The sequence below is a fragment of the Mauremys mutica genome, chromosome 2 (assembly GCF_020497125.1).
Source record: "Mauremys mutica isolate MM-2020 ecotype Southern chromosome 2, ASM2049712v1, whole genome shotgun sequence".
NCBI lineage: Eukaryota > Metazoa > Chordata > Testudines > Geoemydidae > Mauremys > Mauremys mutica.
In genome coordinates, this window is record NC_059073.1 from 3,314,241 (window position 1) to 3,328,551 (window position 14,311).

General features: G+C 66.4%; 1 protein-coding gene across 4 annotated transcripts in view; it reads left to right on the forward strand.

Annotated features, from left to right (window-relative positions):
• Nucleotides 1-890: 890 nt before the first annotated feature.
• PLEC (plectin) overlaps nt 891-14,311 on the forward strand; it is a 123,657-nt gene continuing 110,236 nt past the window's right edge. For 2 of the 4 annotated variants that reach the window (XM_045004895.1, XM_045004896.1), the window contains exon 1: nt 891-1,086. In XM_045004895.1, coding sequence (XP_044860830.1) covers nt 897-1,086 — 190 coding nt within the window. In that variant the 5' untranslated portion in view covers nt 891-896. Of the gene's footprint in view, nt 1,087-9,746; nt 9,893-14,311 lie in introns of those variants that run through there. The other 2 variants (XM_045004900.1, XM_045004904.1) reach the window with 1 other exon arrangement.

Consider the following 14,311-nt stretch of genomic DNA (forward strand, 5'->3'; position numbering starts at 1 on the left):
GCAGTCGGGTGTAGGAGATACCGGGTGGATGGGTGTGCTCAGATTGTGCTGGTGTATTAGCTGGGCAGACTTTGTGTTGCATGGTAGGATGTAGGAGACACCAGGTGGGCAGGTGTGCACACAAGCTGTATTAGATTGGCAGGCTGTGTGTTCGGCGGTCGGGTGTAGGCGATACCGGGTGGATGGGTGTGCTCAGATTGTGCTGGTGTATTAGATGGGCAGACTGTGTGTTGGATGGTCTAGTTTAGGATACACTGGGTGGACAGGTGTGCACAGATTGTGCTGGTGTATTAGATATGCACACTGTGTTGGGTGGTTGGATGTAGGAGGCACTGAGCGGATGGGTGTGCACAGGGGTTGTGCTGGTGTATTAGATGGGCAGACTGCGTGTTGGGTGGTTGGGTGGACGAGACACCAGGTGGACAGATGTGCACACAAGCTGTGATGGTGTATTAGATGGGCAGACTGTGTTGGCTGATTGGGTGTAGAAGATACTGGGCGGGTAGGAGTGCACAGAGGTTGTGCTGGTGTATTAGATGGGCACACTGTGTTGGGTGGCCAGGTGTAGAAGACGCTGGGCGGTGAGTGTGTGCACAGATTGTGCTGGTTTATTATATGGGCAGAGTGTGTTGGGTGGTTGGGTGTAGGAGACACCACGTGGACGGGTGTGCATACAAGCTGTGCTGGTGTATTAGATGGGCCGACTGTGTGTTGGGTGGTCAGGTGTAGGAGACACTGGGTGGACGGGTGTGCACAGAAGCTAGACTCCTGAATGAGGGTCAGGCTGGGATGCGTTGGGGTCGCTGGTGCGTTCCATGGCTGCAGCAGCAGGGTGTGCCAGGGCAGAGTGGGCTGGGGGATCTGGGCTCTGACGCTCTCCTACTCTGCAGGAGCTGATGTCTGCTGGCAGGAAGGAGAAGTCCAGGATGGCAGAGGAGAGTTCAAGTGGTAGCAGCAGCTCCCCTAGCCCTGGGGACACTCTCCCTTGGAACCTGGCCAAGCACCAGAGGACCAAAAGAACCAAGTCGTCCTCGGGCAGCGGGACCGTGCTGGACCCGGCGGAGAGAGCCGTGATCCGGATCGCAGGTAGGGTGCTCGTCATGCCAATGCGTTTTCTCTGGGCAGAGGGTCATAGCTCTCCCCCTCTGGATGTGATGAGAGACAGCTGCTGTGTGAACAGTGCAGCTGGATTGGCAGATCACCAGCAGCCATTGTGAATGGGGGACCGTCACCCCGTGGGCGTGTTTCTAGTGGGATCTGGTCTCAGCCCAGCGCTATTCAGTATCTATCCATCATCTGGGAGAAAACAGACAATCGCTGCTGGTAACATTTGCGCCTACACCCAGTTGCTGGTGTGGTAAATACAGGGACAGCCAGTCTGGATCGTTTGGTATGGCAGGTTCCTCTGAACCGCACGTGTTTAATCCACGAGGGGGCCGGGCGTGTGTCTGCGCAGGGTCACCTGACCGGGAACAGAGCCCATGGGTCAGATTAGGGGCTGGCTGCTGGAATGCACGTAGAGGGTGTGACCCTGAGCTCCCTGCGCGATGCTGGGGCTATAATGTGAACGTGATCCTGGGAGCCATCGAGTAGGACACGGAGGTGCTGTGACCTCTGTGTATGGCATTGGTGGGCCCATCCCTGGGTGGTGGCACTTCAACAAGGATGTTGGCAAACTGGGAAGGATTCAGAAAAGCTCTACGAGGCTGGCGTGTGGTGTGGAACACGGCCTCAAGGCAGAGACTAAAGAAACTCCGTCCAGGTAGCTCATCCAAGAGACGTTTCAGAGGTGACTTGGGCACTTCCAGAGGAGCCGATTTCTGATGGCAGGCGGCTCTTGGGTCTGGCTGTAAAAGGCAGAATGAGATTTGATGTTGGGAAGTCGAAGCCAGGCAAGGTGCAGTTTCCTGTCAGGCAGGGGAATTAACCACTGGAACAGCTCACCTAGGGAAGTTTAGGCTTATACAATGTGCAGGTGACACCGAGCTAGGAGGGGTTGCAAGCACTTTGGAGGGCAGGATTAGAATTCAAAAGGCCTGTGGCAAATAGGAGAATTGGTCTGAAATCAGCAAGATGAAATTCAGTCGACAAGTGCCAAGTACTTCACTTAGGAAGGAAAAATCAAATGCACAGCTACAAACCGGGGAGTAACTGGCTGGGTGGGGAACTGCTGAACAGGATCTGGCGGTTATAAGGGGTCGCAAACCCACCCTGCGCGGTCAGTGGAAGTGGTGGTGTAGCTGTGAGGGGCCCGGGGTAGGTGGGTGAGGTGATGTTTTTACTGGGTGGGGATCAGTCGTTCTCATGGCTGCTGCTTCCCCACTCTCGGGGGTTCAGCTCTGGAACAGGCGTCTCAGGGAGGTTGTGGGGTCCCCGCGTCGGTGGTGGTTTTTAAGAACAAGGCTGCTGTAGGGTTACTTGGCCCTGCCTCAGCGTGGGGGGCTGGACTTGACGCTCTCTCGAGCCCCACGTTTCTGTGATTCTGGGATGGGGACTGGAAATCCAGACAGGATGGCCCTGCTGTGGCTCAGCTCCGAGTTCTGGGTTTGCTGCAGGAGTCACTGGATGCGACACGCGGGCGGTGCGGGGGTCAGAGCGGGGTGGTCACAGTGGGCCCTTCTGGCCTTAAACTCCATGAACAGAAGCTATAAATATCCGGGCCATGTTGTGGGAACATATGAGCAGCCGTACTGGGCCGGAGCACAGACCAACTAGCCCAGGCTCCTGTCTCCAGCACTCGTCTGTATCAGAGCTTCCGGGGGAGTGAACAGAACAGAGCAATTATGGAGTGACCCACCCCTGGTTTCCACTCCCAGCTTCTGCCAGTCAGAGGTTGAGGGTTGCCCAAACATGGGATTTCATCACTGACCATCTTGGCCATCACAACATCCCACGGCAGTGAGTTCCCCAGGTTAGTTGTGCATTGGGTGAAAAAAAATATTTCCTCTTGTTTTATATTAAACCTGCTGCCTGTTAATGTTATCGGGTGACCTCTGTGTTTTTGTGCTGTGGGAAAGGGTAAATAACTCTTCTCTGGGCACTTTCTCCACCCCAGTCATGATTTTATAGTCCTCTGCCTTACCCCTGTTAGTCGCCTCTTTTCCAAGCTGAGCAGTCCCAGGGTTTGTAATTTCTCCGAACCTTTTCCAGTTCCAATGTATCTTTTCTGAGATGGGGCGCCCAGATCTGCATGCAGCATTCAAGCTGTGAGCGCACCATGGATTTATAGAGCGGCACTGTGATATTTTCTGTCCCTTTCCTAATGATTCCCAGGATTCTGTTCGCTTTTTTGGCTGTCGCTGCACATTGAGTGGCTGTTCTCAGAGAACTCTCCACAGTGACTCCAAGATCCCTTTCTTGCGTGGGAACAGCTCCTTGAGAGCCCAGCGTGGTGTACGTCTCTCTGGGATGATGTTTTCCAGTGTGCATCACTCTGCACTTACCTGTGTTGAATTTCACCTGCCCTTTTGTCCCCCAGTCGCCCTGTTGGGTGAGATCCCTTTGGAACGGGGGTGTCTCCAATCGGGCAGGGCCCCCGCACTGCACAGAGAACCCCTGGAATGGGGCTGCCTGGAGCAGTCGCTCCCTGCAGACAGTGAGCAGCAGCTTACTGGGGGCTGCTGTTGTGTATGGCAAAGCACCCTGGGGTGCGGGGTCTGTGCTGGGGCGATGCTGCACCAGGAGGGGGCGGCTGTGTGGGGGTGAGGAGCTGCATTGAGAATGGGTGGGGCTGTGGGGGCTGGGTGGGTCCATGGCAAGGTGGGGCATCGCTGCACTGAGGGGGGCTGCGTGGGGCAGGGTCGCATCGCTGCATTGGAGGGGGCTGTGGTAGGGCTGTGGGGCGTCGCTGCACTGGGGGGGCTGTTGGGGCAGGGGGCGTGTCACTGCACTGGGGGGGCTGTGGCAGGACTGTGGGCCATTTCTGCACTGAGGGAGGCTGTGGGGGGTGGGGGCAATGAGGGAGATGTGCGGGCGTCGCTGCACTGGGGGGTGTTCGGGCTGTGGGGGTGTTGCTGCACTGGGGGGGGCTGTGGGGGTGGGGGACAATGAGGGAGATGTGCGGGCGTCGCTGCACTGGGGGGTGTTCGGGCTGTGGGGGCATTGCTGCACTGCGGGGGGGCTGTGGGGGTGGGGGACAATGAGGGGGCATCGCTGCACTGGGGGGGGCTATCGGGGCTGCCCTGCGGGAGGGTGGCTCTGTTGGGGTCACGCCCCCTTCCCCTGCCAGGAGCTGTGCCGGGTGGCCGGGCAGTGCTGCGGGGCGGGGCCGCGGGGGCACAGGGCTGTGGGGGTGTTGCTGCACTGCGGGGGGGCTGTGGGAGTGGGGGACAATAAGGGGATGAGGGGGCATCGCTGCACTGGGGGGGGCTATCGGGGCTGCCCTGCGGGAGGGTGGCTCTGTCGGGGTCACGCCCCCTTCCCCTGCCAGGAGCTGTGCCGGGTGGCCGGGCAGTGCTGTGGGGCAGGGCCGCGGGGGCACAGGGCTGGGGGGCATTGCTGTACTGAGGGGGGCTGGGGGGCTATCGGGGCTGCCCTGCGGGAGGGTGGCTCTGTCGGGGTCACGCCCCCTTCCTCTGCCAGGAGCTGTGCCGGGTGGCCGGGCAGTGCTGTGGGGCAGGGCCGCGGGGGCACAGGGCTGTGGGGAGCCGGCTGAGCCAGTCTTGAGGCAGCTCCTGTAGCCAAGGAGCCAGGGACATGCTCTGAGGGGGGGCTGCCTCTGCCCAGCCAGGGCCCCTCTGGGGGGAGCCGGTGGCTGGCGTTCTCTGGGGGGGACGCCATGGGGGTTTATCTATCTGGGGAGGGGCCCACAGGTGGGGGCACCTCCTGGGGCACAGCAGGGTAATCTGTGGGGGGCCCAGTGCCCTGGCTCCTGTGCAGAGCACCGCCTGCCGCAAGGGACACCCGGGAAAGCCGTTCCTGGGGGCGCCTGCAGCGTCCCCAGCCCCTCACCACCCTGTGCTGGGGTGCCCAGGGTCTCCCTGCAGTGACAGCAGCTGCCATTAGGGGGCCCCCTGACACTGAGCAAAGGGGGTGTGGGGGCCGTGCGGGGTCCTGGCTCCCACCCCGGCACCCGCCTCTGCCAGCCAGCGGGCGTGTGGGAGCCTGGTACCGGGCCCCAGCCCCGAGAGCTCGGGACGCTTCAGCCATGGGTGTAGGGCCAGGGGTCAGCCAGCCACCCGCACCCAGCTGGGGCCGTGTGTGGGGTGCTGGAGACGGCCCCTCCCACTGGGCCCCGTGAGCCACATCTCCCTGTACCAGGGCCAGCCCAGCCCCCGCCACGCCCCCCGTGCCAGCCCAGGGGGTAGACAGGCCGACCCCAGCCCCCGCATGTCCAGCTGTGCCAGGCCTGGTCGGGGGTCAGACACAGGCAGCCTGGCAGCAGCTCAGGTTTCGTGGCACCGTCTCGCTGCCCTTCCAGCTGGAAGTGGTCCCTGGAGCCAGCGTCTGCACAGAGCTCCCTGATCCCTGGCACTGGGGCCCGCTCCACTCTGCACTCCCCCAGGGGGCTGCACTCCCCCGACAGCCCCAGAGATGTGGGGGGCATGGAGCAGGGCTGCGTAAGGTGTGGGATGGTGAAAGGGACCATTTGGGTGGAAGGACCCGGAGAAGCCCCCAGCAACAGGACTGGGAGTCGCCCCCGCCAGGCTGTGGGCTCATTTCAGAGCAGGATGGGCAGAGCCCGGGGACCGGGGCAGAGGGGCCCCAGGGACAGACCAGATGGGCCCGTGGGATTTCCCCAGCTCCGGCTCCAGTCAATGTGAGGTGGGGGGGCTCCCTGCAGCCCCCGGCCCCCCAGGATGCCCACGCACTGGGCAAAGGTGCGGCACCCTGATGCCTGGCACAGCTGAGAGCTGCGCTCTGGGGCTGGGCCGCGGCTGCTATGGGCAGTGGGAACAAGTCAGCCAACAGCTCCGCATCCAGAGCCCGTGACCCCCCCCGCAGCCCACCGGGAGGGCAGAGCCCCCTGCTGCAGCCTGGGAGGGGGTGTCTCCAGCCCTGCCCCATCTGCGGGGGGCGCAGTGGGGACAGGGCCTGGCCCAGCCAAAGCAGCTGGTGACCGCAGAGGCACTGAGTCACCCGGGGTGGGGGCGGGGCTCTAAGGGGGGCTGGGGGAGGGGCTCTGACCTCGGGGGGGGGGCGGAGCTGATGGTGGGGGCTCTGAGTGGTAGGGGCGGGGTTGGCACTGGGAGCTCTGGGCGTGGTGGAGCTGGGGGGGAACGGGGGCTCTGACTGGTACAGGGAGACACTGGGGACTGGGGGTGGGGCTCTGACTGTACCAGTGGTGGGGCTGTGCGGGGGGCTGGGCTGTGACTGGTATGGGTGGGGCACTGGGGGCTGTGGGTGGGGCAAACCTTTTACTGATATGGCGGGGCACTCGGGACTGTGGGGGGCGGGGCTCTGACCAGTAGGGGGGGCACTGGGGGCTGTGGGGGGCGGGGCTCTGACTAGTATGGGGGGCACTGGTGGCTGTGGGGGGTGGGGCTCTGACCAGTAGGGGGGGCACTGGGGGCAGAGGGGGGACGGCATCAGACCAGTAGGGGGGGCACTGGGGGCTGTGGGGGGCGGGGCTCTGACCAGTAGGGGGGGCACTGGGGGCTGTGGGGGGCGGGGCTCTGACTAGTATGGGGGGCACTGGTGGCTGTGGGGGGCGGGGCTCTGACCAGTAGGGGGGCACTGGTGGCTGTGGGGGGCGGGGCTCTGACCAGTAGGGGGCACTGGGGGCTGTGGGGGGCGGGGCTCTGACCAGTAGGGGGGGCACTGGGGGCTGTGGGGGGTGGGGCTCTGACCAGTAGGGGGCACTGGGGGCTGTGGGGGGCGGGGCTCTCAGCACGGGGGGGCATTAGGAGCTATAGGTGGAGCAGGGCTTTAACCAGTAAGGGGGACACGTTAGTCTTGGGGGGCGGGGCTCTGACTGGTGTGGGTGGGGGCACTGGGGGAATGGTGCTTTGGCTGGAACCGGGGTGGGGCTCTGTGGGAGAGCAGGCCTGTGAGAGGTATGGGTGGGCTGGGGCTGGTGTGGGGGGCTCTGAGTGGTGCAGGCGCTGTGGGGCAGGGGCTAGCTCTGGGTGGTTCTGCATGGGATGATAGGGTCTGCACCCCCAGTGAGCGCTTGGGTGAGGGGGGCTGGGAGGCTCCCTGGTGGGGGCTTCTTGCCCCGCATCCCAGGTGCCCTGGTCCTGGGGAGGTTGCCATCGAACTCCAGGCAGGGTCTGCCTAGGTGCCGGATGAACCAGCGCAGTGGGGTGGGTGCATTTGTCCTTTCCCCCTGTTGCCTGGCGCCCTGCAATGGGGTGGAGTAGAGTGGAGTGGGGGTGGGAGGGCTGGAGTGCAGGGAGGTGGGGGGAGCTGGCTCTGGGCTGTGCTCTGTGTGTGTGTGGAGGTTGGTAGTGGGTGACAGGAGGGGTGTGCTGTGGGGGCGGGTGGTGCCCTGGGCTGTGGTGCGTGTGTGGGGGTTGGTGGGGGGGGTCTGTGTTGGGTGCCCAGGTGCAGGTGTGTGGGTGGGGCAAGGGGAGGAGTGCGCCGGGGGGTGGTGGCAGCTCGGGCGTGGGACCAAGCCGCCGCAGCGAGGGATTCCCCAGGGTGGTGGGTGGGCACGGCCCCCGCCTGGCTGCAGCCTCCCTGCTCCGGCCCCCGAGTTCCAGGAGAGAGCTGGGTCCCCGCCGGCTCCGGCCTGTCCACGCCCCACCCTGGTCCGTAGAGATGGTGCCGTGGAGGGGCACTGGGCAGCAGCAGCCAGCCCCGCGGGCAGCATGGCCCCGGAGGAGGAGCCCCCCGCCCTTGAGGCATGCCCGCCGTGCCCTCTCGTGTGCTGTGCCTGCGGGCAGTGGCCGGCATGTCCCTGGCGGTGACTGAATGCTCTCCGCACTATTTCTGTCGGGCGCCGGGCTCTGCCTGCCCGCCCGCCCGCTGAGCCCTTCGCACCAGATTGGATTACCCGGGGCTTTGGGCAGCTAAATTTAGGGCCGATGCCCCCTCCTCCCGTGTGTGGGTCCCGCCTCCCGCTGGTTCTCCCAGTGACTCACCAGCGTTCCTGGAACAGGGCAGCACCCAGGGACGGGCACCTGGCCTGTCAGCCTCCCGCTGCCTGACTTGGGAGCAGCTGCAAACGAGCCGCAGTCCTGGAGCCAGATGAGGGCCCGCCAGCTCAGAATAGCAGCGAGTCACCCTGCAAATCCCGGCCCGTGTCAGTCTCCGGCCTGGGGCGCAGGGGCCCGGCCAGATGCATGCACCTCGCTGCAGAGCCCGTGCACCGGTGCCCAGCTCTGTGCCCTCGCCTGCCGGGTCCCTGGCACAGCTGGGGCAGGGCGTGGGTACCTGCCAGGGGTTTCCCCTGTGCATTGGAGGCGCCCTGCCACGCGGTGGCTGGCGCCATGAGCCCATGCGTGCACACGGGCGCCGGCAGTGAGGCCAGCGCATGCAGCACTTGCCCCAGGAGCCGGGCAGAGCAGAGGCTGTTTCCTGGCCAGTGGCATCTGTGCTGAGGAGTGGGGGTGTCAGGCCCTGCCGTGGGGACGGGGGGAATCTGAGCGCAGGGGAGGGGGCAGCTGGAAACATGGCAGGGCCTGAGTTCAGAGACGGAGCCTTACAAATACCCTGGGGTCTCCTGGCTGCCGGGGACAAGCCTGGGCTGAATAAAAGGACATGGTCCCTTCTGCAGGAGCCTCACGCAGGATGCGTGTAGCCCAGCCTGGGCGAGGGAGCTCGGGGAAAGGGCCGTGCAAGTGGATTCGCTGCCACTGCCACAGGATTCGGCCTGGCTGCGGCGCGGCAGGGCAGGGGGAGCAAAGGCATTTCCAGCTACCCTGGCAGAGCTGGGGGGGTCTGTGGGGGCCATGAGGGGAGCTGCAGGTGAAGGGCACTGGCTCCTCGGGGGCATGCAGGCTGCGGGGAGCTGGTGAGCAAAGTGCAGTTGCCATTTGCCCTAGGAGGAAATCGGGAGTGGGGGCAGACAGACAGAGCTGGATGCACAGACGGCCACTGAGCGGCGGGTTCCCGTCCCCCAGTGCTCAGCCGCGGGCGCTCGGGGGCTGCCAGTATCTGTGCCGGGAGCTCTGTTCTGCAGGCTCCTGCATCTCCAGCTCGCTGCGACCAGGCCGCCGGCGGGGCGGGGGGCACCCACCAGCCTGCGCTGCCCCGAGCTGCCGGAGGCCTGTGTTCCGGTGCTTCATCCTTTGTTCCCGGCAGCGCCGTGGCTGTGACTGGCCTGTCCCCAATTCCCTTCTGCTGCGTCAGCTGCATTTGTCATCTGGCTGAGCTGCCTGTTAGCCGTGGGCGGCTGCGCTGCACCCCCGAGCTGGCTGCATCCGGGGCTGGGCAGTGGTCACTAGGCCGGCTCGTGGCTGTGGGGCTCTGGAAGGGCTGTGGGTTCTAGCCTGTCTGGGGCAGGGGGATAATTCCCCGTCGGACTCTGTCTGGGCCCTCCTTGGGGGCGGGGCTGGCTGGATGTCCCCGCACCCTGGAGAGGTGAAGTGGGTCAGAGGTGAGTATGGGGAGCCCTGGCTAGTGCCCCTGCCTCCGAGGGATACGGGGCTCGGCCCTGCTCCCGTACGGTGGGTGCCGTGCCAGGGCGAGGGGGGCTCAGCACCCCCTTTATCCTGGCTTTGCCCCACAGGGGGCCGGCTCCTCCCAGCCCCGGAGCCGTGGGCGGCTGTTCCTTTAAGAGGTAGGGCCAGGCCGGCTGGAATGGCATTCCAGCAGCTGGGCTGGGCTGGGCTCTCACGGGCCATGCCTGCCAGCCACAGCCCCAGCTCCTGCTCGGCACCCATGAGAGACGCCAGGAGCTCGCCGCTGCGCTGACCCATGGCTGCTTTCAGCCTCAGCAGCCTGCCCCCCAACCCGGAGGAGAAGGACTTTATCCAGGCCTACGAGGAGGTGCGGGAGAGATACAAAGGTACCAGCCCTGCCCCCCGGCTGGCCCCCCGGTGCTCCAGACAGGCTGGGGGGCTGGGGCTCCTGCTCCGAGCCGTGTGCTCGTTCCCATAATAGGGCATAGCAGGCACTGCCGGCCGGAGCCCTTCAGCAGGCGTGGGGCTCGGCTCTGACGGGCCCAGCTGCCAGTGCTGGGGTTTCGGCCCCAGGGGCGTCCAGGATGAGCCAGGCAGGGCCGTGGGGTGTGGCTGGAGCCAGGCTCTGCACTGATGGGGCCTGGGCTGACGTGGGCAGGCAGGGCTGCCCCCTCTGATGCGTTCAGGGCTGAGCAAGCCGGGGTGGCAGGACCCCAGCACCTGCAGCACGCACTGACTTTGGGAGCCCAGAGCCACGCACACCGCTGGGCACCTGCTGGGCCCACCAGGCCCCATGGCCTCATCCCTGGGCCCAGAGGGCTCAGTGGGGCTGGGGCGGTAAATGCGGGGAAGGCCGGAGCGGCTGGGTCTGGGGCCCAGCTGGGCTCCGGGGTGAAGTCTGCAGCACAGGAGCTGGCAGCTGCTGCGGGTTTGGGCTCCAGGTGGACCCACTGGCTTGGAGCGGGGAGCGCACTGCAGAAAGCTGGGGGGCCCTATGGAAAAGGGAGTTGGATCTGATCGCTGCCCCATCCTCCCTGCTGGGACGCACCTGCAGCAGGGGCCTGTGCCGGGGGCTCTGCCTGGCCCATGGAAGTTTCACCTCTGTGAAATCCTGTTCCAGTGCCCCCCGCCGTGTGAGAGACCCTGCTGAGCCCTCTGCCAGGACCTGGGAGCATGGGGGGACGGGCAGGGGTGTGCGCTGGGGGGACAGGGACGGGGTGTCTGGGTGGGACGGGTGCGTGTGGGGATGGATGGAGGGGGCTCAGGACACGTCTGTGAAATCCTGTTCCAGTGCCCCCCGCCGTGTGAGAGACCCTGCTGAGCCCTCTGCCAGGGCCTGGGAGCATGGGGGGACGGGCAGGGGTGTGCGCTGGGGGGACAGGGACGGGGTGTCTGGGTGGGACGGGATGGATGGAGGGGGCTCTGTGGGGGGGCTGGGGGGCTGGGGACAGGGCCGGGGAACAGAGCTGTGGTGGGGCGGGTGTCAGACAGGAGCGCGCTGGCTGGGATTACCGGCTCTCTGGAGCGCAGGGCTTTGGGCGCATGTCAATAGTAATGGAATCTCTGTAGCTATTTAAACTCCTCTGGCTTCCCCTAGAGCACCCCCCCCCCCCGCCCCCAGCTCCCCTCCCAGCCCTCTCCAGGTCTCTGGTTCTGAGCCGCCAGGGCAGTCTGCAGGGGAGCTGGGGCTGGCTCTGTGCGAGGGCGCCCGCACTCCCCCACGCCAGGCCTGCCCTTAAAGGAAGGGGAAATGCATGTGCCCTGGCTGCCCCTTCGGGAGGCTGCTGCCACCCAACTCTGGGCTCCTGCCCCTCCGGCTGCTGGGAGCGTGAGGAGCTGAGCTGGGCATGAGGGTGTGGATGGGCCCCGGGGAGGGGAACGCCTGGAGGTCCCTGCTGGGGCCAGTCCGTGGATGCAGGTGCCGTTCTGCCTAGAGGGCCTGGGGGTATGTGGGGAGGGGACAGAGCCTGGTGGGACCCTGGCAGGGGAGGTGTGTCTCTGTCAGGGGCTGTGGCTTTCCCAGCCCCGGCTGTGCCCCTGCCCTACTCTGCTGCTGCACCCCCCGTGCCTGCCTATGGGTATGGAGCCTGGCCCCCAGCTGTGTCCTCGCCCTGCCCCATCTCTGCCCCATGCGGGAGGGACAGCATGGCGCTCCCCGGGCCTGGCGTGTGCCCGGCTCATGCTGGCCGTGCAGACTGGGCACTGCCAGCAGGGTGCGCTCAGAGCCCTAGCAGAGCCATGTGCCAAGAGGGTGGAGGCCAGGGGAGCCCTGAGCCCGCCATCCCCGGCTGGCTGAGCGGGGGTCCCCTGCAGGGGCGCCGAGCGTGGCTGGGGCAGCGCTATGCCGGCTGCTCGTCCTCAGGGCTGGGGCAGGGGCTGCTGGTCGCAGGTTCCGTCCCCACCCTGGGTCTGTAGGTTGCTCGCACTCGGCTCTGGCTTGCTACGCCCGCCTGCCCTGGGGGCACTGCGCTGCCTCTCCGTCGGTCCCGGGCACCCTGCCCTCAGATAGCCCCTCTCCTGGTGGGTCCTGAGCTGCAGCCCCCCACTGGGGTCATGCCTCATGGGCGGCGAGAGGCGCCTCTTGGTCCCCTGGTTAAACTGCTTGGGACTCCTGGGTTCCATGCCTGGCCTGGCCCTGGCCGTAGCAACCCTGTTGCTGGTCCTGGGGCAGATCCGAGGAGGGTGCTGGGGCTGTCACTGCCGTGCTGTTTGTGCTTGTGTTCCCGGGTGCTTTGCTTCTCCCGGTGGGGCCAGCTCGGCCGCCCCCCCCGCCCCCGGTGAATTCCCCAGGGCTTGGCGGCTGCTGCAGATCCCTGGCAGGCGGTGAGCACGGGGACTGGGGCGGGAGGGTAGGTGCTGGTGAGGCCCGTGGCGGTGGGTGCTGGGGGAGAGCTGGAGAGGACCGTGGGCGAGGAGGTGCTGAGCCCGGCCAGGCCCTGGGAGGGGCAGTGACTGCGGAAGTCGATAGTGCCGAGGGGGCTGTTGGAGGGTGCGGGGCCAGGATGGGGGGGGAATGACAGTGCCCCAGCTGGGGGCGCTCGCTCTCGGAGCTCCGGGGTGGCCCTGTCCTGTGCAGCGTTGGGCAGGGAGGCGCTGTGGCTGAGCCGAGCCGTGGCTAGTTCCCAGCATGGGCTCAGGCTGGCGCCACCGGCCTGGCAGTGCCAGCTCCTGGGGCCGCCCAGCCCCCATTAAGTGCGTTGGCCCCAGGGCGGGCAGGCCTGGTGCACCCCCAGCCTGCAGCCACCTGCTCCGGAGGCAGCTCCACCTCCAGGTGCCGATGTTGGGGCCAGAGCAGGGCCGAGCTGGGATTCCTCGAGGGAGTCGCCCCCAAAGCTGCTTTGGGCCGAAGCTCCATGTCCCCTGCCCTCGCACCCCTGGCCCTGGCACAAGGAAGCTGCAGGCTCGGCCTGATCCCCTGCCTCTCCCACCTGCTGCCCTGTGGGCTCCCACCCCCCTCTCCTGGCAGGGTGGCATGGCCCTGGGCATGCGCCCTCCACACAGCTGGGGTGTCGGCACAGTGCTACACCCCAGGGCTAGTCCCTGGCACGGGGCCTCCTGCTCTGGATGTATCACCCTCCTGCAGCAATAGCACAACGCTGGCACCTGGCAGACGCAGAGCCCAGCCCCAGCCCTGCAGGGAGGACAGCGTCCCTGGGCGTGCAGGGCCTGGTCCCGTGAGACACTGCAGGACCTGTCGCACCCATGCATATGCCCTGAGCATGCATGGGGGGAGGGGCAGGGCCTGTGCCCTGGGTGTGCATGGGGTGGTTATGGGGGGAGGGGCAGGGCCTGTGCCCTGGGTGTGCCAGGGGGCGTTCGGGCGGGAGGGGCAGGGCCTGTGCCGTGGGTGTGCATGGGGGGGTTCTGGGGGGAGGGGCAGGGCCTGTGCCCTGGGTGTGCATGGGGGGGTTCTGGGGGGAGGGGCAGGGCCTGTGCCCTGGGTGTGCATGGGGGGGTTCTGGGGGGGGGGGCAGGGCCTGTGCCCTGGGTGTGCATGGGGGGTTACTGGGGGGAGGGGCAGGGCCTGTGCCCTGGGTGTGCATGGGGTGGTTATGGGGGCAGGGGCAGGGCCTGTGCCCTGGGTGTGCATGGGGGGGTTCTGGGGGGAGGGGCAGGGCCTGTGCCCTGGTTGTGCATGGGGTGGTTCTGGGGGGAGGGGCAGGGCCTGTGCCCTGGGTGTGCATGGGGGGGTTCTGGGGGGAGGGGCAGGGCCTGTGCCCTGGGTGTGCATGGGGGGGTTCTGGGGGGAGGGGCAGGGCCTGTGCCCTGGGTGTGCATGGGGTGGTTATGAAGGGCTCCCTGGGACGTGCTGCCCACTCTCCAGCCCCGGGGCCATTGTTAGCCATGCCAGGTGGGGTCTGCCCCTCCCATGGGGCTGTGGCAGCAGCTCCACGTCTCCAGGCAGAGCTGTGGGGCCAGGGCCACCCTGCCAGGAACCCTGAGCTCAGAGTCCCTTAACGAAGGGGATGTGGGGAGACCCAAGGCCCCTAACTGTGCCCTCAGTTGGCCCCCGTCCCCTGGGGGGGGCAAGCAGCTGCCTCTTGCCTGGGCCCGGCTGCTGGGCCAGGCCCCAGCAGTAGGATTGTGGCCTCGCAGTCGTGGGGCAGGGGACGGGCCCCGTGGGCTCTGCCGGCCCGTGGCACCAGCCGTCTCGCGGGCCAGCGCCCGCCCTGCCCCTGCCTGGCGTAGGCGCCGCGGGCGGCATTGGGAGTGTCCCCCAAAGGCCGAGCCGGGACGGGGGTCAAGGGGAACCCAGCCCCCCCCCGCCCAGGGCAGGGGGAGGGGCGGGCAGCCTGGTGCAGGGG